The following is a 26,764-nucleotide window of genomic DNA, read 5'->3' as shown; positions in this document are numbered from 1 at the left end:
CTGACTGTACTGATTCCTGAATTACGTTTAATTATCTACACATTTATTATTAATCGTCATCATCTTAATAATAGTGACTACTTAGTGAATGCCTACTGTGTGCCAGGCACAGAAATAGGTACTATTCAAACACTATCTCCTTTGCTTTTCACACCAATACCAAGAGGTAGTTGATATTATCTCTATTTTTTTAAAAAGAACTAAGGCTGTGGTGAAATGACTTGCACACAAATGTCAGTAATTGACTGAGTCAAATTTCAATCCCATGTTATTATAAGACTCATGTTCTTTTTCACTGTAGCTCTAGCCCCAGTCATGTTAGTGTCATCTTACCTAACATGGGGAAAAAAAGTCTATGTTCCTCTCAGAATATCTAATGTACTATCAGAATCTTGCAGGATTCTTTTCACATTGATTTCTCATGTCTGACTAGGCACTGCTCTTTTAACACACAAAAGTAGACATATAATGTACAATATTCAATTTTCATTGATGTATACACAAAGAACACTAAAATAATTTAATTATTTTAAGGATGGTTTTTCTAAAATAGGATTACTTAATATTTGGGACACTAAAGCAAAACTTTTAGAAGGAAATGAACTTTATAACTGATTGTATGCAATTGTACATCCCAAATGCTCTGTGAAAACTCCCTTGGTGAGTTTTCAAGTAGTTTTTCAAGTAGCTAAATAAAATGTCACCAATTCAGTTAATAAGCCCGTTTAATTTTTAATTTGGTACTGCATAGTACATCAAATTCAACAAAGGAGGAAAATATCACCACATCCAGTTGGCTGATAATTAGGGGAATTTTTTTTCTGCTTGAAGGAGAAGAAACAAAAAAATTTTAAGGAAAAAAATTTTAAAGGAAAGAAAACAGGAAAGAAAAGCAAAGTTTCCCTTCCCACCATTTTTATGATGTCCTTACCAGTGCACACAGAAGGTCAACTGCTTCCAAGATCAGTTCCTGATGGCCGATGCGGCTGACCCCCAGATCCTCTAGCTCCTGATGTGTAATGCGCAGCAGCTGGTCTCCACTGATCTTCTCCCTCTCAAAGTTCTTAATATACTGCTGCAAACAGTCATCAAGACCTGCAAAAGAAAAATACGGAAGACCAGAATGAAGAAAAAAAGACAGTTGAACCAAACAAATTTAAAAAATAATAAAACAAGCATTAACTCCTACCCAGTCACAAGTTAAGTCCATTTCAGCTCTGGACTAGTTCAATCATCCACCTTTCCTCAACCTATATATGGGCTTCACTGGGGAAAAGAAAATCACTTCCTCATATCCCAGCTGTTAGGTTCCTATTTGAATTTTCCTCAGCAACTACTGGAACTCTTTACCTCTCTTCTCAGCAGTTCTCTTTGTTGCCTGTTTCTCAAAATGTGCTAATGGGCAGGTTCCCCTACTTCCAAATTTATCTGCACCCCACTCCTCCTTTCTTCTTTCAGAGGGAGAGGTACCCTTCTTTCTATACAAGGCTAATCAATCTTCCTCTGCTCTGGAATCTTCTGCCACCTTAACACTACTTCAACAATTAAAAAATTAAATGCTCTATTTCAACCATTTCTTTCTTATTGACTCCTTTGTTCAAACCTCTGCCATCTTAAAAAACAAAATAAAACAAAACAAAAACCTTTCCTTGATTTCCTTGATCCTGTGTTCGCCACCAGTCTGTTACTCCCTTCAGAGCCAAACCCCTTACACCTTTATTTCCTCACCTATAATGCACTCCTTAATCCACCATCATTTGGAATTTACCCAGATCCAAAAATGGAAATCCACAGTGGATACATTTTTCAAGATTACTCAGGGCACCTCATAAGTGATTGGCCAGGCTACAGATTGGGTGGCTTCAATCACCTAAGAAATGACCTGATATAAATGATGAACTGGACTAACAAGATTACTTCTCTCCAGATTTTTAAGTAAGGAATACCAAGAAAATGAGGCAATCACGAAATCTAAAAGGTCTTGATTATATGTCAAGGAGGGAGACAAAAGGCCATAATGGGCAACGACCCAGTTGAAATTATGACAGAGCAGAAATTATAAGCAAGTAGAGAAAGCAGAGACGAGGTTACAACAATTGTGCAAAGGGAAGCAAAGTCCCATAACAGAAATTATGTAGCCACTGAGAGAAGAAAAGAGACACTCCTAAAAGCCACCTGGTTCCTGATAGGATAGTTTAGTACCAGGCCACACATGTCCTTATTGTCTTTTCAAACTTTCTTGAAGTAACTTGAGTTACCCTGCAGTCTCTCTATACTACCTTTCTTTCACCTTCCATTGGTATATGCACATCACTCTTTCCTGGTTCTCTCTGTCCATTCGTTCTCCGTACCCTTTCAGCATGTTTTCTCCAACTGTCCTAAAATATTGTTGCTCTCCACTCCAGGGACCCATTCCTGGCCCCCTTACCTCTCCTCTTTACATTCTAACTGAACAATCTCATCCATGCCCATGTCTTCAACTGCGATCTAATATCTCATACTTCCATTTCAGATCTCTCTCATGAATGCCAGACCTACAAATCTACACATCGTAACATGCCACAACACAACTCATTTTCCCCTCCAGAGGAGTCTCTGCTGCATTCACTGTCTCAATGAATGGCACCACCATCTATCCCAGTATAAAGACTAAATACATGGGAGCCATCTTACATTTATCTATCTTCCTTATATCCCTGCATCCAACCAATCTCCATGTCTGAACAGTAAGTCCTCTGAAACATCATTTATATATATATATATCTTTTCCTCTCATTCTTCACTGCCATCTTTCTAAATCAGGCCACAAACAGTTGGCCTAAAACAGTTTTACAGTTTTCCTCCTGCTAGTCATTATCCTCTCCATCTTCCCCAACATAAAAATTCCGATATCATTCTCTACCTCAAAAATGTTCACACAGCAAGATCCTTTTTGAACCACCTCCTAGAGAAATGGAAACAAAAACAAAAATAAACAAATGGGACCTAATGAAACTAGAAAACTTTTGCACAGCAAAGGAAACCACAAACAAGACGAAAAGACAACCCTCAGAATGGGAGAAAACATTTGCAAATGAAGCAACTGACAAAGGATTAATCTCCAAAATTTACAAGCAGCTCATGCAGCTCAATATCAAAAAAACAAACAACCCAATCCAAAAATGGGCAGAAGACCTAAATAGACATTCCTCCAAAGAAGATATACAGATTGCCAACAAACACATGAAAGGATGCTCAACATCATTAATTATTAGAGAAATGCAAATCAACACTACAATGAGGTATCACCTCACACTGGTCAGAATGGCCATCGTCAAAAAATCTACAAACAATAAATGATGGAGAGGGTGTGGAGAAAAGGGAACCCTCTTGCACTGTTGGTGAGAATGTAAATTTATATAGCCACTATGGAGAACAGTATGGAGGTTCCTTTAAAAACTAAAAATAGAACTACCATACAACCCAGCAATCCCACTACTGGGCATATACCCTGAGAAAACCATAATTCAAAAAGAGTCATGTACCACAATGTTTATTGCAGCTCTATTTACAATAGCAAGGACATGGAAGCAACCTAAGTGTCCATCATCAGATGAATGGATAAAGAAGATGTGGCACATATATACAATGGAATATTACTCAGCCATAAAAAGAAACGAAATTGAGTTATTTGTAGTGAGGTGGATGGACCTAGAGTCTGTCATACAGAGTGAAGTAAGTCAGAAAGAGAAAAACAAATACTGTATGCTAACACATATATATGGAATCTAAAAAAAAATATGGTTCTGAAAAACCTAGGGGGAGGACAGGAATAAAGACACAGATGTAGAGAATGGACTTGAGGACACGGGGAGGGGGAAGGGTAAGCTGGGGCGAAGTGAGAGAGTGGCAGGGACATATATACACTACCAAATGTAAAATAGATAGCTAGTGAGAAGCAGCCACATAGCACAGGGAGATCAGCTCGGTGCTTTTTGACCACCCAGAGGGGTGGGATAGGGTGGGAGGGAGACACAAGAGGGAGGAGATATGGGGATATATGTATATGTATAGCTGATTCACTTTGTTATAAAGCAGAAACTAACCATTGTAAAGCAATTATACTCCAATAAAGATGTTTAAAAAATGTTCATTGTTTCCTCATATTTATGACAAAACAAAATATGAACTACTTTACATAGTGTTCAAGGCCCTCCCTGACCTGGACCTTGCCTTCCTATACAGACACATTTCAGACACTGTCCACACTTCCCAATCTACCACTCTACAGACCTCCATCACAACAATGTCCACATTATAATTCTTTGTTCCCATGTCTGTGTGCCCAATAAATAGACTGGAAATTCCTTGAAGTTGGGCACTGTGTCTTCTGAGTTTGGAGAACCCAGGGCTTAGAGCACAGTGACTGACACAGACTAATGCTCAATAAGTGTAAGCTGAATAAATTAATAGACATTTAATTTTATGCTATATAACCTGGTCAGAGCAAAAAGGGAACTTTTTTTTCTTTTTTTAAAAAAATTTATTGGAGTATAGTTGATTTACAATGTTGTGCTAGTTTCAGAAAAAAAGGAACATTTTAAATAAGAGCTAAATCTAAAATCAGAGGGGCCAAAGAACGTTTGGTACATGGCATTTTGAAGCACTCATGTCTTGATACACTGCAGAATAATATGAGATAGACTGTTATTATTTTGAGTTGATTTTTCTTACAATTCCTCTATGTAAAGGAATGATAAAGGATTTCCTAGAGCATCAAAGACAGCATCATTATTAAGGTTACAGACCAAGTCACATACTAACTGGCCGGGTAGAAATAAGGAAGAGAGACTTATCCTGTATCACATTAATTGCTGCCTAATTTAATTATCAAGGTATATTAGCCCATAATATAGGAAGTATCTTGGCTCCTCTATTTAAAATGTAAAATATATGGTAAATATGCAGCTAGGGTATTATAATACAATCACAATAATGTCACTTTATGTCAATATATGTATTTATGAACCATATGAACCACATATATATTTTATTCTCAACTGAATTATAAGTAATCAATGACCTTATAATATTTTAGAGTTGTTGTTTTGACTGAAAGGTCAAAAGCAACACCTCACATCTGTGTATGGAGAAAATATGGTCCAGAAAGAGTAACCTACAAAAACCATAAAAATGAATACATTACAAAATTGGGCTAAAGGTCTGAACCTCATGATTCCAGGATCTATGCAGCACATATGTGATCATTTAAACTCCCCTCACTCATACACTGTTTTATTTAAAGTAGAACTATACCATTTTCAAGAAGGAGAGGTTCTTTAGTGATTATGTGTCTAGTCTTCAACACTGTAACATTTATTAAGTAGATAAAATGAGAACTAATATATACCAGATTTTTAAAACATTATTATCCATCCCATTTTCCTAAGATTTTAAGCTTTAATGTTGCATGAATTCTTTCCTTAGGTACCACTAAATTTTACCCTCTCTTGTTGATGTTCTAAATAATTATAAGTAAAATTTATAACATCCACATACAAATTCCTACCTATTTGTTCTTAAGAAAACATACAGAAAATGTGTTGATCCATACTTTAAACCACACAAATTTACCTTGAAGACAATCATGCACTTTTGTCAATTGAAATATTAAACAAACTATACACTAAAACAATCAAAAGGAAGGCTTGGAATCATTACTATGACATGTCTCTGACTTTCTCAGTAAATTATACTGCTTTCTGCCATCTGCAGGGAAAGGAATGAACATAATCAAAGCTCTAGAAAGAGGTTCCAAAAATAATGAAACATTTACAAAATGATGATGTCAGAGAGATATCCTAAGGATGTATAAATTTTCAGTAAATCAGTGATATTACAGAAGATGGAGTAAAATAAATACATAAATCCATTATAATGTGGAAGTAGAGTAGAATATACAAATTATTATATTTAATATTCAAAATCTTAAAAACCCACTTAAAATTGATGTTAGAGGATGACTCTATCCCTACTCCAGGAAATTTTACTTTCTACATCATTTTATACACAACACGTGCTCTCATCTAAAAACAGAACACTCTCTGATGTTTATAGCAAAAAAAAAAAAAGGTAAATTCTTTAGAGTTCTATTGCCACTCATGATGCACTGTGAAGAACAAAGATTGACATATGAAGGTTTGTGAGGACCTATGTCCCACTTCTGCAAAATAAGGTTAGGAAGTTATTAAAACAAACATGCATCAGTCCAATATCCTTTTGCTTACTCTAATACATGAATGATAATTCAAGGCAGAATATTTTACTTTTAATCTAGTTTTCGGCCCCCTCGTTTCACTGACACTGCTTTTTGCTAAGATCGACAATGATGGGTAACACCTGATTCAATTGCCCCATTTCCAATCTCAATCTTCCTATAAGCAACTTAGTTCTTTATTTCTACCACCATTTTTCCAGTCTCAGAGCCATTTATGATGACTTCCCAGTTTAATCCCTTATCTTGTCATTTAGTGAGAAACATAATTTATTCATTCAAAATAGCTCTTGCTCTGTCCTTTCATTTCTGATCACACTGTCACCAGCTTACTCATGCTGTATATAGCCTGCCCTGATTCCCAGCTGCTCCCCCTGGCATCAGTCTGTTCAGTCTATCACACAGTCAGATCTCTAAAAACACTCTTCGATCAAGCCATTTACTGATTCAAAAACTTCAAGAACTCCTCCTGCCAAAAGGTTAAAATCCAAAGATCTTAAAAAAAATTTTTAACTATTAAAACTTTTTTTTTGGTCCTGGATGTTATTTTGTTAATTGCGACATCTACTATAGACAATACAAGCATTTTCTATAATATAAACAGCCAGAAAGCTCATATGACCATCTTTTTCTTCTATACATAGGATACTATAAAATGATAAATGATCCAGCAAAAGATAATTCACATTTAAGATCTTGTGGTACCTCCTAAATCATCTAAAAAGGATGAAATTATATTTAGTAGTGTTTCAGCACTAAGAGAATTTTACTGTATGCTAATTAGTGGAAAACTGACCAAACTACAACAATATATAGGCTACTTAACAGATACCTAGCATATCTAATAAATCAAATTCCTGGAGCATTCTAGAAACATGAGATTTTGCTCTAGAACCCATGCAGTTAAAATTTGTTTTAACAATTCCCATATAGTTCTGGGATGATATAGCCATGTAAATTCTTGATCAAATTCAGCAATAAGCTGGCCATCACTCTTACTTAGTAAGTAAAGGTGTATTTACTCTTTGCTCTGCTTTTTACATATTCAAATTTATATTTTGTTCAACCAAAAAATAAATAAGAAAAACTTTTCTTCAAAAGCATTTATGCCACTAGATAATTCTAAATTCCAACAAAAATTATGCAATATCTGCTGTAACAAATGGGAAATAATGTGAACAAGAGTAACAAACTGTGGAGCAACCATACCATGGAATACCACTTAGCAACTGAAAAGGAACTATTCACATACACAATAATTTGGATGGAGCTCAGAGTATTATGCTGAGGGAAAATGACCAATCTGAAAGAGGTTACTGAATGATCCAATTTATATTACATAGTGAAAAAGACAAAACTATTGCAGCAGAAAACAGACCAGTAGTTGCCAGGGATTGGGAATATGAAGAGGTTGTGACCAAAAAGCAGCAAGGAGGGAGTTTTCTGGGGTGAAGAAACAGTTTTGTGTCTCAATTGTGGTGTTGGTAATGTAAATCTATACACATATTAAAACTCATACAACTGTAATGCCCCAAAAGTCAATTTTACTCTGCTAATTTAAAAAACAGAAATTAAAAAAGTTATAAATGAACTACAGGCTATATAACATTTGGAAAACACTATTAAACTAAAATTTTAGTTGAAGAAATTTCCCTTCTGATATCATTTTATCGTAGTGTCTGATATAAAAGACCCAGACCAGGGAATAATGTTTCCAGCAATCCATTCAGCCACTGTTTATTAAGTACCTGCTAGTAACTTTGGGGCAGTGTGCATTCATGCATTTAACTACCTTTGAAAAGACTCCTTCACACTGCTAATTGGCAGAGCTGAGAGACTATAAACAGAATTCTCTCTAAGAAGCTGTATATGATGTAGCGTGTGCAGACTGATGCAGTAGAAAATCAATCAGTGCCTGTGGTCTTTAGAAGACTTCTTAGATGGCCGAGCCCCACTATACGGATCATCACCATTTCTACTCTTCTCCTCAAACCTAACTTTTTTCTCGAAAAACTTAACGTTGTCTTTAAGACAGAGACTAAAAAACAAATCTTGACTGGGTGACTGGGTGGTAATATGTCAATTGTTCCATTTTGCAAAACAATTCAGCCTTTTTACAATCTGTTGCTGGTTCTTCATTTTAAACCAGAGCAGGTTTTAAATGCCAGGCAACTTTAAAAGAAATTTCAGAGAAATATCTGCTTTAAAGCTCCCCTCTAGGGACTTCCCTGGTGGCGCAGTGGTTAAAAATCCGCCTGCCAATGTAGGGGACAGAAGTTTGATCCCTGGTCTGGGAAGATCCCACATGCCACGGAGCAACTAAGCCCGCATGCCGCAACTACTGAGCCCCCATGCTGCAACTACTGAAGCCCGTGCTCCTAGAGCCTGTGCTCCGCAACAAGAGAAGCCACTGCAATGAGAAGCCGCGCACCACAACGAAGAGTAGCCCCTGCTCGCCGCAACTAGAGAAAGCCCATGCGCAGCGACGAAGACCCAATGTAGCCAAAACAAAAAACAAAAACAAAAAAACAAAGAAACTCCCCTCTCCTAGAAAACGACCAAAAGAAAGCAAAAGTAAGAAAGAAAACTTCGTCAGCACTGAAACTAGGAGACAGTGCCAAACAGATAATAGACAGACTAAAGATTTAATATTAAAAAAATAAAAGCTAGGTACTAGAAGAAAACTGGGTTCTGTATCAAACCAAAGCCAGAAACAGTAAAGAACATGACATAGATTTGAGTATACAAAAATTAGGGTTTTGTTACGACATATCAAACCAGAACATTCACAAAAGAAGTACTTAAAATATCTCCAGTGATTTATTACATCAAGGCCAACTAAAGAGGGCAAAGAAAGCCACAGACATGCTATCAAGTTGCTTAAAACTGCTCAGTTTTAAAATACTGAGATATGGTAATCTGAGATAGCAACCTTAAAATAAATGCACATTACACAAAGCAATGTTTGAATGGTTTCATAATTTTGTAATTTTTAAAGTTTTTGATTCAGAACATGGTAAATCAGCTGGACAAGCAGTTTTTCTCAAAGTGATTTTTAAGACAGCTTACACAAACTTTTAAATGCTCTTACGATGAAATAAACGGTTAGAGTATTATATAATTATTCTGCACTTCCATGTTTTAATTTTTAAAACAAAGTCTAAAATGATTTTAAAGACATGTTCAATAAACAAAGACTGCCTGCTACTGTCATGGAGCTTAAAGCTATTACATACTTAGGAATTCATATACAATACTTTTAAAGGATCACACTTAGTCCCCCAAATTAATAGGCAGTTTCAGAGACAGTTTTAGCTAAAACTGAAACAGTTTTTCTCTTGTCAAGTCTTAATAGTCCTTACTAAAAATATTTTATTAACAGAAAACAACTTTAATATGAATCACAGGGAGACACAGCATAAGAAATTAGTTGCAAACCTAGGGATTAGTAACGTCTTTCATTTTATAATCTTATAGGTAAACATTTGCTGTTTGTTTATTTAAGGAAGCTTAAGGACATCTAAGCCTTTCATCTTTTATTCTGGCATTCAATGACCTCCAAACTCAGGTCCCAACCTATCTTTCTAACATTATCTCTCATACATTCATATATTCTACACTGCAGACAACTTGAACAACTCAACTGCTTCCTTCACAGGATCCCAGTTACCCAGAATATCCTCTTCTACATATTTAGTTGCTGAAATCCTGTCAGGTCTTGATCATCGAATCAGATGGATCCCTCTTCTCTTAATACCTTTGGATTTTACACTATGGTACTTATTAGCCATGCTGTTTTTTATAACCTCCTTATTAGTGTCCCCAATAGATTATAGAGTCCTGAAGGGTAGCATCACTGACTTCACACAACACTGAGCACAGCGGGCACCTGATACAAGTTCAGTCATTCCTTCATTCAATCAATATTTACCGAAGTGATTACTATGTGCTAGGCACTGGGAATCAATGCCAGGCAAAAACTGACATGGCTATTGACTTTATGAAGTTTATAGTATAATACTGAAGACAAACATTAATCATTTAATTGCCAAAATAGATGTATAAATACAAGCTGTGATAACTATTATGAGGGAAAAAATACACTGTACTGTGAGAAACAAAAATGGAGACTTACCCTAAGCTGAGGTGGAAGTCAGGAATGGCCTCCTCGAGGAATCAATGACTGTACTATGATCTATAAGCCTAAACACTGTTAACTAGGCAAAGCGGAGGAAGAGAGGGGACAGTGTAGGCAAAAGAAAGATATATGCAAAGACTCTGTGCTACAAAAGGAACACGTATATTAAAAAAACTGGAACAGGTTTGTGTGACTGAAATTCAGAGACGAGGAAGAGAATGGAGCAGCATGGGGTTCAAGAGATGGGCTAGAGCAAGACGATGCAGGGTCTTGTAGGCCATATTCAGAATCCTGGTCATGACTCTAAGATCAATGAGAAGGTACTGAAGGGTCTGAAACAGGTAGCATTAAAAGTGTTTTGTGTTTTGTGAACATTACTGCAGCTGTAGTATGATAAACAAATTGGCGGCTGCCAAGAGGGAGGCAGGTTGGGTGACATTTGAAATAATCTAAGTATGAAATGCTAGTAATTTGTCCTAGGATGATGGCAAGAAAGGAAGAGACAGATTGGAAAGAAGATAAAATGTGCAGGACTTGGTTCTGGATTGGATGTGTGAGGTAGAGCAGGCCACAAGAAGTAAGATGATGTCTACATTTCTGGATTACAGAAATGGATAAATGGTGACATTATTCACAGACAATGGAAACACCAAAGGAGAAGCCATTTAGAGTAGCTGGCTCTCTTCTGGACGTGTTGGGATTACAGTTCCTTTGAGACAGCCAGGTAGCAATGAAGAGTAGTCAGTCAGAAATAAAGGTCTGCTCTGGAGATATATATTTGAAAGTCATTGGTATATAGGTAGAAAATTGGCTAACTAGGGAAAATGAATAGAGTGAAATGAAGATTTAGAACAAAACTAAATGTAAAGGCAAAAAAAAAACAAAAAACTGAAGAAGTACAGCCAGAGAGGAATGGTAAAAAATGAGAAAAGTGTGATGTCATGAAGGCGAAAGGAAGAAAAAAAAATGTTTCAAGACTAGCAGTTACAGGACTGTGGTAAGAGAAAACTCTGGGTCACATGTGCCACAACTACTGAAGGCCAGGCGCCTAGAGCCCGTGCTCCACAACAAGAGAAGCCACTGCAATGAGAAGCCCGTGCATCACAATGAAGAGTAGCCCCCGCTCGCCGCAACTAGAGAAAGCCTGCGCACAGCAACGAAGACCCAACGCAGCCAAAAATAAATAAATTAATTAATTAAAAAAAAGAAAACTCTGGGCCAGGTGGCCAGAATTCAAAGCCCACTCTGAATTTGACAATAAGGAGATTATCAGGGACTTTAACCAGGATATCATAATAGTAAAAACAGAAACCAGACAGAGCATGGAGTTGAGGGGTGAGAAAGTAGAGGCCTGGCATATAGAATATTCCTTTAGGAGAGTATATGGTACTGGTGAGGATGGAGAGTTGATAAGGAGGTACCATGTCGGCAAAGGGGCTATTGTTATACCAAGTTTAGACATGAAAGAACTAAAGAATATATGGTGGAAGGACCTAAAGGTGAATAATGTTACCATTTATCCATTTGCAAGATTAGGTAACTCCCTAAGTGTACACAGTAACTGACCAGCAAAGCAAGGATTAAAACCTAGTCCCAGAGGATTCTGAAGTCCAGTCTGTTTTGACTACATCAGACCATTTCAAGATTGAGAAAAACAGACCTCAACAATAATCTGTATGTTTGCAAAAAGAAAGAGGTAAATGGAGCTAGACAGAAACATACGGTTATTAAAATGAAGAAAGGATAACATAGTACAGTGGCTAATAAAATCATCTTCTTCCAGAAGTACAGGAAAATATTATTTAAAACTACCAAGGATGAATTCCATGTAAGTATACTCTGATGAATCGAACATCGTAGGGTACCTGATTGCCATTTGATCTGAAGCTGCATTCAAATGAATGAAAGAAGAAACACTGCCAAGTTTTTAGATATCACTGAAACCAATACAATACATGCTGACTTGAGAACTCCTCTTCCTTATATTCTGTAATGTCATCCTTCAGTCACCCTCCTTCTACAAACAAGCAGTTCCTCTACTACAAATAGTATATGATTTCTTTTCACAAGGATTCCCAAGAAAACCAAATAAAATAGAAAAAGGAAGGTCAATTTTCTTCTGGGTCTGTTCTCATTTACTCTGTCCTAATTTCTTTTAGAAAATGCTAAGCTGGCAATAGTTTTCCATTATTTCCAAATGGAAGAGTTGATGCTGATTAACAGTAATACCTTCCATTTATTTTTTGTGCTGTGTGCCAAACACTGTTTTAAGGACTTCACAAATATTTTCTCATTTAATCTGTAGGACAATCTTATGAATTACATATCATTATCTTGATTTTACAGATAAGAAAATTGAGATTTAGAGATCATGCCCTGGATCCCACAGCTTAATAAACAGTAAGGTTAAGTCTAAAACCAAGTCCATCTGACACCAAATCTCTACCTTTAAGGCCTATGCTAAATTAGAAGGAATTGGGATTGTTCCCAAAGTGATCATATGTACCATACCAGAAAGACATTATGCCAAAAATATTTTTTCCATTTTCCATTTAAAACTTTAAAGACATTGTTTTAAAATCCATTTACTTAAATTTTACTTTGTATCAAAAGGGGTTTAAGTATGTCATTTACACACACACACACACACACACACACACACACACACAATTCAGCAGGATAACAGAAATTAAAAGTAGATGATAGACATTTCTCCAAAGAAGATATACGGATTGCCAACACACACATCAAAGAATGCTCAACATCATTAATCATTAGAGAAATGCAAGTCAAAACTACAATGAGATATCATCTCACACCGGTCAGAATGGCCATCATCAAAAAATCTAGAAACAATAAATGCTGGAGAGGGTGTGGAGAAAAGGGAATACTCTTGCACTGTTGGTGGGAATGTAAATTGATACAGCCACTATGGAGAACAGTATGGAGGTTCCTTTAAAAACTAAAAATAGAACTACCATTCAACCCAGCAATCCCACTACTGGGCATATACCCTGAGAAAACCATAATTCAAAAGCAATGTTCACTGCAGCTCTAACTACAATAGCCAGGACATGGAAGCAACCTAAGTGTCCATCATCAGATGAATGGATAAAGAAGATGTGGCACATATATACAATGGAATATTACCCAGCCATAAAAAGAAACGAAATTGAGATATTTGTAGTGAAGTGGATGGACCTAGAGTCTGTCATACAGAGTGAAGTAAGTCAGAAAGAGAAAAATAAATACCGTATGCTAACACATATATATGGAATCTAAGAAAAGAAAAAAAGGTCATGAAGAACCTAGGTGTAAGACGGGAATAAAGACACAGACCTACTAGACAATGGACTTGAGGATATGGGGGGGGGGAAGGGTAAGCTGGGACAAAGTAAGAGAGTGGCATGGACATATATACACTACCAAACGTAAAATAGATAGCTAGTGGGAAGCAGCCGCACAGCACAGGGAAATCAGCTCGGTGCTTTGTGATCACCTAGAGGGGTGGGATAGGGAGGGTGGGAGGGAGGGAGATGCAAGAGGGAAGGGATGTGGGAACAGATGTATATGTATAACTGATTCACTTTGTTATAAAGCAGAAACTAACACACCATTGTAAAACAATTATACTCCAATAAAGATGTTAAAAAAAAGTGGATGAGAAAAATATGGTTGAGAGAAAATATGATTAGTCATAAAATGGAGCCAGAAATAATGGTAATAAAAAACTTCATACCAATGAAAAATATTAGACTTGCTAAAGTGTGGGAGGAGCTAGAACACTGCCTGTATATTGTCTAGAAGCTAATAAAGAGGAAAACTGGATCAGGTACACAGTTAAAAATATTCATTAGATAAAAGCAAGCCAATTTCTCAGGGAAGTCCGTCTATTCCTGATACTAAAGCCAAAAAAAGATTTCCCACTGGAAGAAATCCTTGTGTGATGTAATGAATACCCCCTTCAATAAACCCCTTCAATAAATACAACTACAGGTTCCAACTGGAGTCTCTTACAGCAATGTTGAAATACATTTTTCCAAAAATTATATTGTATTGTACACCAAACAGTAACTGATTATCATGAAGACAGAAAAATATTTATATTTACTGGCTTTAAAGATGTTACAACTTCTCAACAGAACTTCTAATTCTAAGGAGAAAATAGCTAGCAGAGTTTCTCTTTTAAAATGGTAAAAAATGAATAGGTGAGTTGGAGTTGAATCATCTTCAGAAAATTGATAGTTTGTCAACAGGTGCCTAAAATGTTTTGGGATACATACTATATATTCATTTAATGACAACTGAAAATGAAAAACTTCTACTGTCAGACTTCTTATCTCAAAAAGCATATTTACAGATTTTGACTTTAAAAAGTACAAGTCACAGGCAACAAAAGAAAAAACAAAATTGGACTTCATCGAAATAAAAAACTTTTGTCCATTAAAGGACACTATAGGGCTTCCCTGGTGGCGCAGTGGTAGAGAGTCCGCCTGCTGATGCAGGGGACACGGGTTCGTGCCCCGGTCCCGGAAGATCACACATGCCGCGGAGCGGCTGGGCCCGTGAGCCATGGCTGCTGAGCCTGTGCTCCGCAACGGGAGAGGCCACAACAGTGAGAGGCCCGCGTACCACAAAAAAAAAAAAGGACACTATAAACAAGAGTGAAAAGACAACCACGGAATGGGAGAAAATAATTGCAAATCACAAATCTGGCAATGGATTAATATCCAGAATAGAAAAAGAACTCCCCTGTAACTCAACAACAAAAGAACAACTTGATTAAAGAACGGCAAAAGGCTTAAAAGACATTTCTCCAAAGAAGATATATACATAGACGCTCAATAAGCACATTAAAAGATGTTCAAAATCACTAATCACTAGGGAAATGCGAGTCAAAATCATAATGAGATACTACCTCACACCCATTAGGATGGCTATGATCCAAAAAAACAAAACAAACAAAAATACAAAATAACAAGTGTTGGCAAGGATGTGGATAAACTGGAACCCTTGTACACCGCTGATGGGAATGTAAAATGGTGCAACCGCTATGGAAGACAGTACAATAGTTACTCAAAAAATGAAAAAAAGAACTACCATATGATCCAACAATTCCACTTCTGGATATATATCCAAAAGAATTGAAAGCAAGGTCTCAAAAAGATATCTGTATACCCATGTTCATAGTAGCATTATTCATAATAATCAAAAGGTGGAAGCACCACAAGTGTCCATCAAGAGATGAACAGACAAACAACAGAATATTTTTCAGTCTTTAAAAAAAGGAAGGAAGGGCTTCCCTGGTGGCGCAGTGGTTGAGAGTCCACCTGCCGATGCAGGGGACATGGGTTCATGCCCCGCTCCAGCAGGATCCCACATGCCGCGGAGCGGCTGGGCCCGTGAGCCATGCCGCTGAGCCTGTGCGTCCGGAGCCTGTGCTCCACAATGGGACAGGCCACAGCAGTGAGAGGCCCGCATACCGCAAAAAAAAATAATAATAAAATAAAATTTAAAAAAGGAAGGAAAATAGGACTTCCCTGGCAGTGCAGTGGTTAAGACTCTGTGCTTCCAATGCAGGCAGCGCGGGTTCAATCCCTGGTCAGGGAACTAAAATCCCGCATGCTGCAGGATCTTTTTTTTGGCACGGCCAAAAAAAATTTAAAAATTAATTTAAAAAAAGGAAGGAAATACTGACACATGCTACAACATGGATGACCACTGAGGACATTATGCTAAGTGAAATAAACCAGTCACAAAAGGACAAATACTATATAATTCTACTTATATGAGGTACCTAGAGTAGTGGAATTCATAAAGACAGAAAGTAGAATGATGGTTGCCAGGGGCTGAGAGAAGGAGTTAGTGTTTAATGGGTACAGATTTTCAGTTTTGCAGGATGAAGATTTCTGTGGATAGACAGTAGTGATGGTAGCATAAGAACATGAATGAACATAACATCACTGAAATGTACATTTAAATATGGCTAAGATAGTAAATTTGATGTCATATGTATTCTATAATTTAAAAAAATTTAATGATAAAAATGGTAAATTTTACATTATGTATATTAAAAAAGTACAAGTCAACTAACAAATTAATCTTAGCCTAAATTTGCTACTTTTGAATTTTAATTAGACTTAAGCATTGGGGAGGCATATGGGTTTATGAAAGCCACACCTGTAAGTTACTATTTTATATTTGATTACTAATGGTATGTCCCTGTGTAATCAGATTTCTCTAACAGAAACACAATTTTTCTTTTCGTTGACTACAAAGAAACCATCAAAGGCAATGATTTACTAAATTCAGTGAATCTTACATGGAACTCCTCAATATATCTCAACCAAGCTAATTAATCGTGAAGAAATATTTAGCCTAATCACAATGGGATTTAATACAGCTGTTATCATTTTTTTTACTATTTTCATTTAATGTCTAAACAATATTGTTGAATGTGAAGACATGCCACAAAGTTTCAGCAATGTGTGGATTTTGAATTTTATAAAAAACTGTACATTAGCTATACCAAGGGGGGAAATGAATTTTGCATCCAAATGCCATCCAGGTAAATGCTGAAGGAATAGTAGCACAAAGGATTAGTCAGTCATCTTTGAGTGCTGGGAGAGACTTCGTTCTCCAGGGAGGACATGTCCATGGGCAGCTGTGTGTGTGTGTGTGTGTGTGTGTGTGTGTGTGTGTGTGTGTGTTGAGGGGGGTTGTGCAGTGTTGATGTGGGGACAACCCTGAGTCATGCCATTAAAAAGGGCAAATCTTGTTGATACAACTTTACTTCTGGAGAGACATCTAATCTTGGTTTCTCTCAGCCCCAGGCTTCCCTTAATACTCTTGATTTCTTCAGGTTTAAATCAGGTTCCTAAATCAATAACTGTTCCTTATACTTCCACCATAGTACAGACCTCTACATGATCTTCCTCTGACCAATTAGCTTGCTGAGCTAGGAATATCTCCCTTCCTGTCCCCAATATTAGGATCCCTCCCAAGTGCTTTTCCAATTACTGATACCAACTTTCATTTATTTATTGAACAATTTATTTGTTGAACAATATTTATTGAATCTTTATCAAATGCCTAGTTATGATCTAGCTATTATGCTAGGGAGTATGAATAAAAGGTAAGCAGAAACAGACATGGTCTCTTCCTTCATGGAGCTAATAGTTTAATGGGAAAGAAGCACATTATGTAAAGAATCACACAGCAACCTTGACAAGTAAATCAAAGGGAAGGAAAGGTATCTCTGCATGGTGCTCCAAAAGCCTGTAATAGGGGGATATGACCAAATTTGACACTCAAGGTAGGTTTTCTGGGAGAAGTGTGGCAAGAAGTGAGGTCTAGAGGAGTGTGAGTCAGTTAGGCAAAGGGGGAGGGAAGAGCATTAGACTCTGGAAACAGCAAAGACCCAGGGGTGGGAGACAGGATGGAGAGTGTGAAGCACTGAAAGAAGGCCAGCATGACTAAAAGTTGCATTCAGACTTGTGTTCTCAAAAGCTCCCTCTGGCTTCAATGTGTAGCACAGTGACTTGTGGCCAGTTCACCTTTTGCCAAGAAAAGATCATCTTTGGCAGGAACTCATCTTCCTGTTCAGTACCTTCACTTCATTGGTTATTCCAGCTATGCGTCGAATACAGCTTTCCCAAACATGTCCTTTCTTTGGCTGTTTTATTCCTCCATGCTATCTACATCCCCCCACTACCACCTAGTCTCCTGGTAACAGAAGGTAAGCAAAAAACCTACAAGTAGAACCTATTCCATGTTTTTATATCTATGGTCTCCTGAATAACAAATCAAAATCAATGGAAAAAATATGACAAAAGGTAGAAACATCTTTTAAACTGGTGATTCGAGAAAAACAGTATGGTAATAGGGAAGTAAAAAACTGCCTTTAGAAGTTACAGATGATCATTTTAATCCAGACATATGCAGCTCATTAATTCTGACTGAAATAACTTCCACAAAAGAAAACTCTAGCATAAAAGTTACTGCAGAAACAAAGGGTACCATCCACTGGTAAACCTAATCTCAATACATCTCCTACGACCCTTCCCTAATTACAAAACAAATCTTATTCAGCATTCCAAATCCACTGTTTGGAGCCTCCTCCTCTGGTAAACACACACACACACACACACACACACACACACACACACACACATTTCTCCACGATAAACTAATGTTAGCATTATTAACTATTCAATAATTTGACAAGGCCAAGCCAAAATGAAACCTTTGGTGTTTTAAAATTTTTATGACTCCTAAAACAAGTTCTAAAGTATTAGACCCAGTTTAATTTTCAGTCAACATTTACCTTCCATCTAATGCTTATATCACTTAGTTTTACTGAATATTAAAATGAAAATAAAGCTATGACTTTTGATCTTTTAACACAAAGTTAAAGTGTATTCATAAGGATTTATTTTCAAGATAAAAAGAATCCTACATTTATCCCACAGTCATTTCTGGGTTATCTAATAAAAACGTAAGTGCTGATACTGAATTTTATATTTGTTTTCCTTCATGTATCAGAATCAATACATAATATCATACAATTATATTAAAAGCCAAATTATTTTTATTAGCCTATGATGTAAATTTTGCTTTGCCTAGGAAAACAGGCTATTTGGAGGGGCTGATTTTTTTCCCTAAAATTCATAAGACCTCCTCAAAATAATTCTAGTAATTATAACTCAAAACAATGTCAGTTTTCCATTGCTTCTCAAGCTTCACGTGCATACAGAAGATCTAGGGATCTGATTAAACTATAGATTCTGATTCAGTTGGTATAGAGTGGGGCCTGAGATTTTGTATTTCTAACTAGCTCCCAAGTAACAATGGCCATTACTACAGCAAAGCTTGTCAGAGGCAAAAAGAGATGATTTTTTTCAACAAGTGATGAGGTCATTATCAAATAGGACAATAACGATGACCGGTAATACACATAAACAGACACAAGTAGGCTTATGTTGCTAAATATCTAGCCATGTCATTTACAGGTTTAGCAGTCCTAATTAGGAAATATATTTATAATGATACCCAAGGATCAACAAATATTTGCCATAAATTTATAAACCACAAGGGAACAAATTTCTCATACTGTAACTTAAGCAAATTATTTTAACCAAGTGGAAAGAAAAAAAGCTATTCAAAACTAATTGTAATTATGCTTATTTGAATAGATCCCTAATTGCAGGTTTTAAGAATAGGTATTTAGAAAATGTCCTAATTTTCCAAAACATGAAGTCTATGGAGAAACTCACAGCCTAAATGAGCACATTAGTCTCATCTTTCACAATATTATCATCAATCATAAAAGAGTGCAGTGGAAGTTCTTCAAAAAAACGAAAAGAAACCACAAACAATACAAACTTATGTTCCTTATTGCTACCAAACCCAAGTTTGTGTGTCAGAGTTTGGAGCAGAGAAAGGTTTATTGCAGGGCCAAGTTTGGAGCAGAGAAAGGTTTATTGCAGGGCCGAGCAAGGAGAATGAGCAGCTTGTGCTCAAAAACCCAAACTCCCAGATGGTTTTCAGGGAGAAGTATTTATAGGCAAAATTTGGGGTGAGGGCTGTAGGGTGTGTAACTTTCTTCTGATTGGTTGGTGTTGACGTTAACAGGGCGGTACTCCAGGAATCTTGTGCTCAGCCTGAAGTTACCATCCTCCACCTGGGTGGGGGCCTTAGTTCCTGCAGAAGAACTCAGAGATATACGGCTATGTGTATCCCTTGAGGAGGAACCAGGACCCAGCTTTCATTGCTGCACTATAGTTTCTTGACAGCTCCTCCTTTGTTTCTGCATTCCCTCACTTCCCTGATTAACAACCATTTGAATCTGCCCTTTGGAACTCAGAGAAGGTCTTAGGAGGCTGAATGAAGCCTATTTCCTACAAATAAGAAATGAGGGACATGGAAAGGATTTGTATTTGGGAGGGCCCCACAGGGTCCTGCTTGGTTTCATTATTATTAAGCATTTCTCAAAGGGCTCCTAGAATATGAGAATCTTCTAATATTTCTCATAATTCCTCTCTGCTCAGTAAAATTCTCTTTCACCGTGATAGCATTCTACTGCAATCACCATCAGTTAGGGAAGCGGGGTTCCTCCTTTCTCCAAACTGGAAAACGGTGTCAGTGAGCACTTCGTTCCTTCCAGATGCCAAATTCCTACCCAGGGACCAGAATCAGAAATACCACGAAATTAGAAAGGAAGGAGGAAAAAGTTCTACAGAGATGTATATGAATGGAAGGAGAGAGGGGAGGAGGGAGAGACAGAGGGAGGACATCAGAGACTTGGCTAAATACTGTGTCAAAAAAGACCCGCTTTTTTTTTGCTTAATCTTGCCCTCACTCCTTACTGCAGAGACAACACTGCTTCTCTAGTCACAAATTAACCTCCAAAACATCTGTTTCTTAGCAGATGGAGATGGCAAGTACTTGCCAGGAATTTAAGAATTAACTTTTAGATGACATTTGCAAAGTTCCAAGTCAAAATTTAATCCTAGATTCATATTGTTGGCAACCCAACAGTTAATGGAGCTTAATGGTCTCGTGATTCTTTTGATTAAATTACTGCTCACAAGCCTAGTTTCACAGACAGCAGTTTATAAGAGAAAGATATATGGACATCACTTCACCCAGGTCTCACAATTTAAAAACTGTCTAACATGAAATTTAACTTAAGATCACTAGATACTGATGTCATATGAGAACATAATTTTTTAAAAATTACCTCCACAAGATACAAATAATAAACAATCAGCTCTTCCAGGGAAAGGAGATTAAGGAAGAAGGGGAAAAAAACGAATGTGAGGGCTGGGAGAGGTTAGGGCAAGGGCAAAGACCCAACACATGTAATGACTTTATATTATGCAAAGCGCTACCCAAAAACTTCTGAGCTTGGTCCAACAAGAGCGTATTCACACACTCTCCTATGAGACTTCGGTCACTGCCTGAAAGCAGCTGTGCAAACAATCTTTTAGCAAGCTTTTATTACAATTCAATCCCAAATCTCTACATTGGTTAATTTCAATAAAAAGACCCTGAGGGATGCAAGCTTTGCATACATATAAATATGCTACCATTGACTGCAGCACAGGCCTATACTCAAGACAGCTATAAATCAACCTGTGAAACGAACCAAGCGCTTACCAAGAATCATCTTGAGCAGCCACAAACTAAGCTATTTCTTGCTCTTTTGCAAATGCTATAAATATAAAAAGTAAAAACTGTGATAAGCATTACAAACAACCCCGGTGAAAGCTACAGAAATACTGGCAGACATTTCTAAATGTATATGAGAAAAATTAATATTGTCTATTTTAATTTTATAGTTGAGTCAAAACTGCTCCTTTCTTGAAGGCAATAGTTCACTACTCATAACTTTTAACAGCAGACTGTGGAATTCAAGGTATTTTTCCAGAAATGGAAAAAAATTTGAAGGAACCTAGGGTGAATATGAATTTTTCATTTCAAGAAAGAAAATACGAGTTGTACTAAAATATGTAACAAAGCATGAAAAGCTACAATTACTTTTTATTGTCAGCAGCCGCCCAGGAAACATGTTCTTTGGTTACAGCATCACAGATTAAAGTCATTTAGAAAGAGTGTGATTCACTCGATAATGATAAAGGCAACTTTAAGTTCTTGTTAAAGTTTTGGACACTTCTAGTTATGAACAAAGCACTCTGATCCTGACCTCCCAGTGTTATTAAACCAAAAAAAAGGTAAAGAATTCAAAATAAAACCTTGCATTTCTATCCCAAACTGAGTCATGTCAAAAGCTGATTTCATTACTTTTCACAGCAATCCCAAACCTTGTCAAAAAGGAGGAGAAAACCAAAATTATTTCCGCTTGAATAGGAGAGACATGCAGTTGGTGATTATCTTGTAAGGATACAACAAGAAAAAGGAAAAAAAAAGATTTAAAAGACTACCATAGGAAACAGAATAGAGCTAATCTGGAGAAACTGGTCCTCTCTGGAAGGAAACATGGCCCAGGTGCTTTACTATGGCATCTTCTCTTCAACACATACAGTGCCTTCCAGCCTTGAGGTTAACTTTAACTAGTTTAACCTTGGGCAGCTAATGAATACCTAAATTAGGGGCATTTCTTCTGGAATAAGATTTATTTCTTTTTTTTTTAAAAATTAATTAATTTATTTTTATTTTTGGCTGCATTGGGTCTTTGTTGCTGTGCACGGGCTTTCTCTGGTTGCGGTGAGCGGGGGCTACTCTTCGTTGCAGTGTGCGGGCCTCTCATTGCAGTGGCTTCTCTTGTTGTGAAGCACAGGCTCTAGGTGCACGGGCTTCAGCAGTTGTGGCACACGGGCTCAGTAGTGTGGCACGCGAGCTCTAGAGCACAGGCTCAGTAGTTGTGGCGCACGGGCTCAGTAGTTGTGGCGCACGGGCCTAGCTGCTCCGCAGCATGTGGGATCTTCCCAGAGCAGGGCTCAAACCCCATGTCCCCTGCATTGGCAGGCGGATTCTTAACCACTGTGCCACCAGGGAAAGCCCCTGGAATAAGATTTATTTCTTTATCCTTCATTTCCACCTTCAAATAATTTTAAGAGTACAACGTTAACTACAGGTTTACATTTGCTTCAAAATATCTTACAGCTCTTAGGTTTATTTTTAAAATAATAAAGTTCTAACAATGTTCCACAATTAAAAGCTCCGGCAGAGTCTGTCAAATGGGAACAGTAGTGTTACTCTGCAACTAAGACCTAGTAAAGCCATAAAATCAAAAGTATTAAAATGAGGAGCAGAACCAATGAAACTTTTCAATTTATGGTTCTTATACATTTTGATCTTTAAGGAAGAAAAAGAGCAGAACACAGACAACACTTACCTTCTGTTTTTTAAAAATAGGCCTTACATTAGCAACAGATTAATATTCCTTGCATATATGGAAGACCTCAAAAAGACTGTACACTTGTATTTCAAATCGCTATCTCTACAAACTGAAGAGAGACATGACACTGACTCTCCTACTCCCATTTCTTCTACTCTTGACAGGAAGGAATGAAGGTGAAGATCAGAAACAATGGAATACTCTTTGGCCCAACAGGGAGTGGTCCAATAGTCTCACCTCTCCACTTCTTTATTCTCAGAGGCTAGCTTTATGCATTTCCAGAGGAATACAAAAAAGTTTTCAGGAAATGTCTACATAATAATGGGTGCAGAGGCTCTAATGGTTCAATAATTAAAATGTTAATGGTATCATCAGTACATATAAATAAACTGAAATAAACTCAAAAGAGAATTAATTTCTACAGCTAAAACCATATTTTTATAACATATGAAAACAAGTTACTTGATAAACTAAGTTACTAAGTGAAAATATGTAAAAATCATCCTCAACATAAACTTGCTTCCTAGAAGATAGGAAGCTAAATCCTTAAGCCTCAGAGACCACTAATGATCATTTCCTTAAACTAACTTTTCTAAACCAATTGTTAGGACTTATGTAAATATGGGATATTTATTTTTAATGACAAATTTTAATTATAAATTTAAAGGTTAATATATCAATTTACCAGGCCTTACTAAATGCAGAGACACATTTAAAACAATTCAGAATCATATGATCAACATAAAAGTTAAACTTAAGAAGCATTCTCCGTAAGGTCAAGAATATTCAACACTGAGCAGTAGCTCTAGCCAACACAAAAAGGTAAGAAAAAGTAGAAGTTACGGATATTAAGAGAAAAAACTATCAACATACATATGCATAATATGATTGTCTACTTAAAAAATTCAAGAAAATCAACTGAAAAACTATTAGAATAAGCAAGTTTATTAAAGTGGCCAAAAACAAGAGCAGTATACAATAACTTCCCTATACACAGCAAAACCAATTAGAAAATGTAATGAAAGAAATTCCATTCACAATAGGAATAAAAGCAAACTACCAATGAAAAAAACTAACAAAAAATGTAGCAGACACTTATTTTTTAAAAAGCTTTCAAATTTCACTGAAGGATATAAAAGAAGATTCAAGTAAATAAAGAAGACACACACACGTTCCTGGATAAAAAGGCCCAATAGTGGATGGATATCAATTTTCTGCAAATTAACTTATAAATTCAATGCAATCTCAATCAAAATCCTAATGCGATGTTTGTTTGACTTGACAAACTGAACCCAAGTTTTCATATGAAAAGAAAAATAAGCAATAACCAAGAAATATTTGATACAGTATAACATGGTGGTGGGGGGAGGCCTTGTCATTCAGATAATGAACATTCTGTAAAGCAACATTAATTCAAAACTGCACTGAATAGAAAATAGATAAATGAACCCAAAAAGGAGAATCCAGAAACAAACCTATCCATGTGAATTTTAGTTTATCTGATTGAGGTTTACCAATTGATTCTTTCAACTAATTAAGCTATTCTTGAAATCTAGTTTACTTTATGTACATATTGCTGCATGTTTCTATTTATGAATATAGAAGTTGCAATGGAAGATACAATGTGGAACAGTATGTTACACAATGCTATTTTCTGGAAGCAGGTTTTTTTTTTAAAATGCTCCAGTTTACCCTTTGTTCTGACAAGTAGCATGTGGTCTAAGTGAAATATATAGCAGCTGTATAAAGAACGGAAACTTTTATACTGGAGCCAATATAATAACCCTTATGTAGGATTAAGATTATACATTTAACTCCATATACTTAGTATATGGGACTATGGGACTATATGCTATTTTTGTATTTCCAGAACAGAAGGTATTTAATATATGTTTGCATAATAAATATCTTTTCCTTTATTTTAAAATTCAACAGATTTAAAGTTAGTTTTGTGAGGTTTTTTTAAACTTTTATGAGATTTACTCCTTCTAAAATCTTTATTTAGTGAACTATCACCAGTTAACTCATTTTTCTCTATAACTGAACTTTACACTCATCAGTCATAGTCACAAGTAGAATTTAACATTCTTTCCCTGTCTCACCGTCTTGGAATCTGAGTTGTCACTGATATTTTATAGTTAGATAAGTTCATACTAAAGTTCATGGGAAAAAAATTGAGGGCAGAATTGCTAATGTATATAAACATATCATGGTCATTGGGAGTGAATCTATTCTTAAATAATACCAGTGTGAATTCATAGTTTTGACAGTGATGTTTTTAAAAAGAGAATATACTGGGAGGTAAGATTGAGAGTACAGGAAAACTGATTTCCCCTATGCCTGTTATCTGCAAATGACCGTATTTGCAAAATGAGGGAAAGAATGTTCCATTTTAAAAGGAAATTTTTCTATTGTATGGAAATTTTCTTTAAAAATGTAGACCGCGGTTAAAATCTGGTTTTTCTAGTACTCTTGTAGTTTCATTTTTTACATTTAGCTCTGTAAACCATTTGGAGGATATTTTGTGTATGGTAGGAGTTATGGCTCTAATTTTACCTTTATTACATAATAAATTTCTGTATGTGCTGGGGTCTAGTTCTGGGCTTTCCATTCTATTCCACTGGTATATTTGCCTGTCTATGGGCCAGCACCATGCTGTTTTTATTATAGAGGCTTTATAATGTTTTAATATCTCGTAAAGCTAATCCCACTTTATAGTTTTTCTTTTTCCGTGTTTTCCCAGCTCTTCTTTTTTTATACGTTTATAGGTTTGATGATTGATATACTCAATCATGAGCTTAAGGATTCAACAGATTAGTTTAAGAATTATGCCCTAAACATAATTAGGATGGTAAACCAAGCACAAAAAATTAAATTATGTCCAATAAATATAAAAATTCACTGCCTACTATTTTAACATGATCTTTTGTTTTGCATAAATATTTAAGAGCTAACTAAATGTCAACTACTTTCATGTTCCAGAATACTAAAAAATGTATTTTCATTTGTAAGATGTAGTATAATCTATGTAATCATTTGCCATTTAAATTTCAGATTAGTTGCTAGAGTAGAAATGGAAAAATCATAAACATAAGTTTTCTTTAAAATTATTAAACCTGTTACGTATCATCATAAATCCAAACATAGCCTTTGGCATAAGCATTTACATTACCTAAACCAAATATGAACATAAACTAAATCATCCTAAAATATTAATGATTTATTCTAATATTCTCATTTTTTTTAGATAAGCAAAACCAGGAATTTTATGAAGTTTCCCCTTACTTGCTCTAGGTTTCAACTGCATGTCCTTACTTATCCAAGGACACCACATACAGTTGTGCAGGTTGTGCACTGTATGCTTGCACAACCATATACAGGATAGTAAAAAGCTACACAAGTGAATCTGGCAGCCCTGATTTTGTGCTTATTGCTATCAGAGTAGAAAACCACTCCTTCAAAATCAGCAGGGTGTCTGAGAATTCAATTCAACTCAATTCTGACACTATCA

At 36.3% G+C, this 26,764-nt stretch overlaps 1 protein-coding gene across 4 annotated transcripts in view; it reads right to left on the bottom strand.

Moving 5' to 3' along the window:
- The window catches only part of CNKSR2 (connector enhancer of kinase suppressor of Ras 2), a gene marked incomplete at both ends in the record, with an annotated part of 259,781 nt that overhangs the window by 205,984 nt on the left and 27,033 nt on the right, over positions 1-26,764 (bottom strand). For all 4 annotated transcript variants that reach the window (XM_079727709.1, XM_079727710.1, XM_079727711.1 and 1 more), the window contains one exon: positions 932-1,095. In XM_079727709.1, coding sequence (XP_079583835.1) covers positions 932-1,095 — 164 coding nt within the window. The remainder of the gene's footprint in view (positions 1-931; positions 1,096-26,764) is intronic.

The sequence above is a fragment of the Hyperoodon ampullatus genome (assembly GCF_949752795.1).
Source record: "Hyperoodon ampullatus genome assembly, chromosome: X".
In the NCBI taxonomy this organism is placed as follows: Eukaryota; Metazoa; Chordata; class Mammalia; order Artiodactyla; family Ziphiidae; genus Hyperoodon; species Hyperoodon ampullatus.
This window is presented reverse-complemented; position numbering and strand designations above follow the sequence as displayed.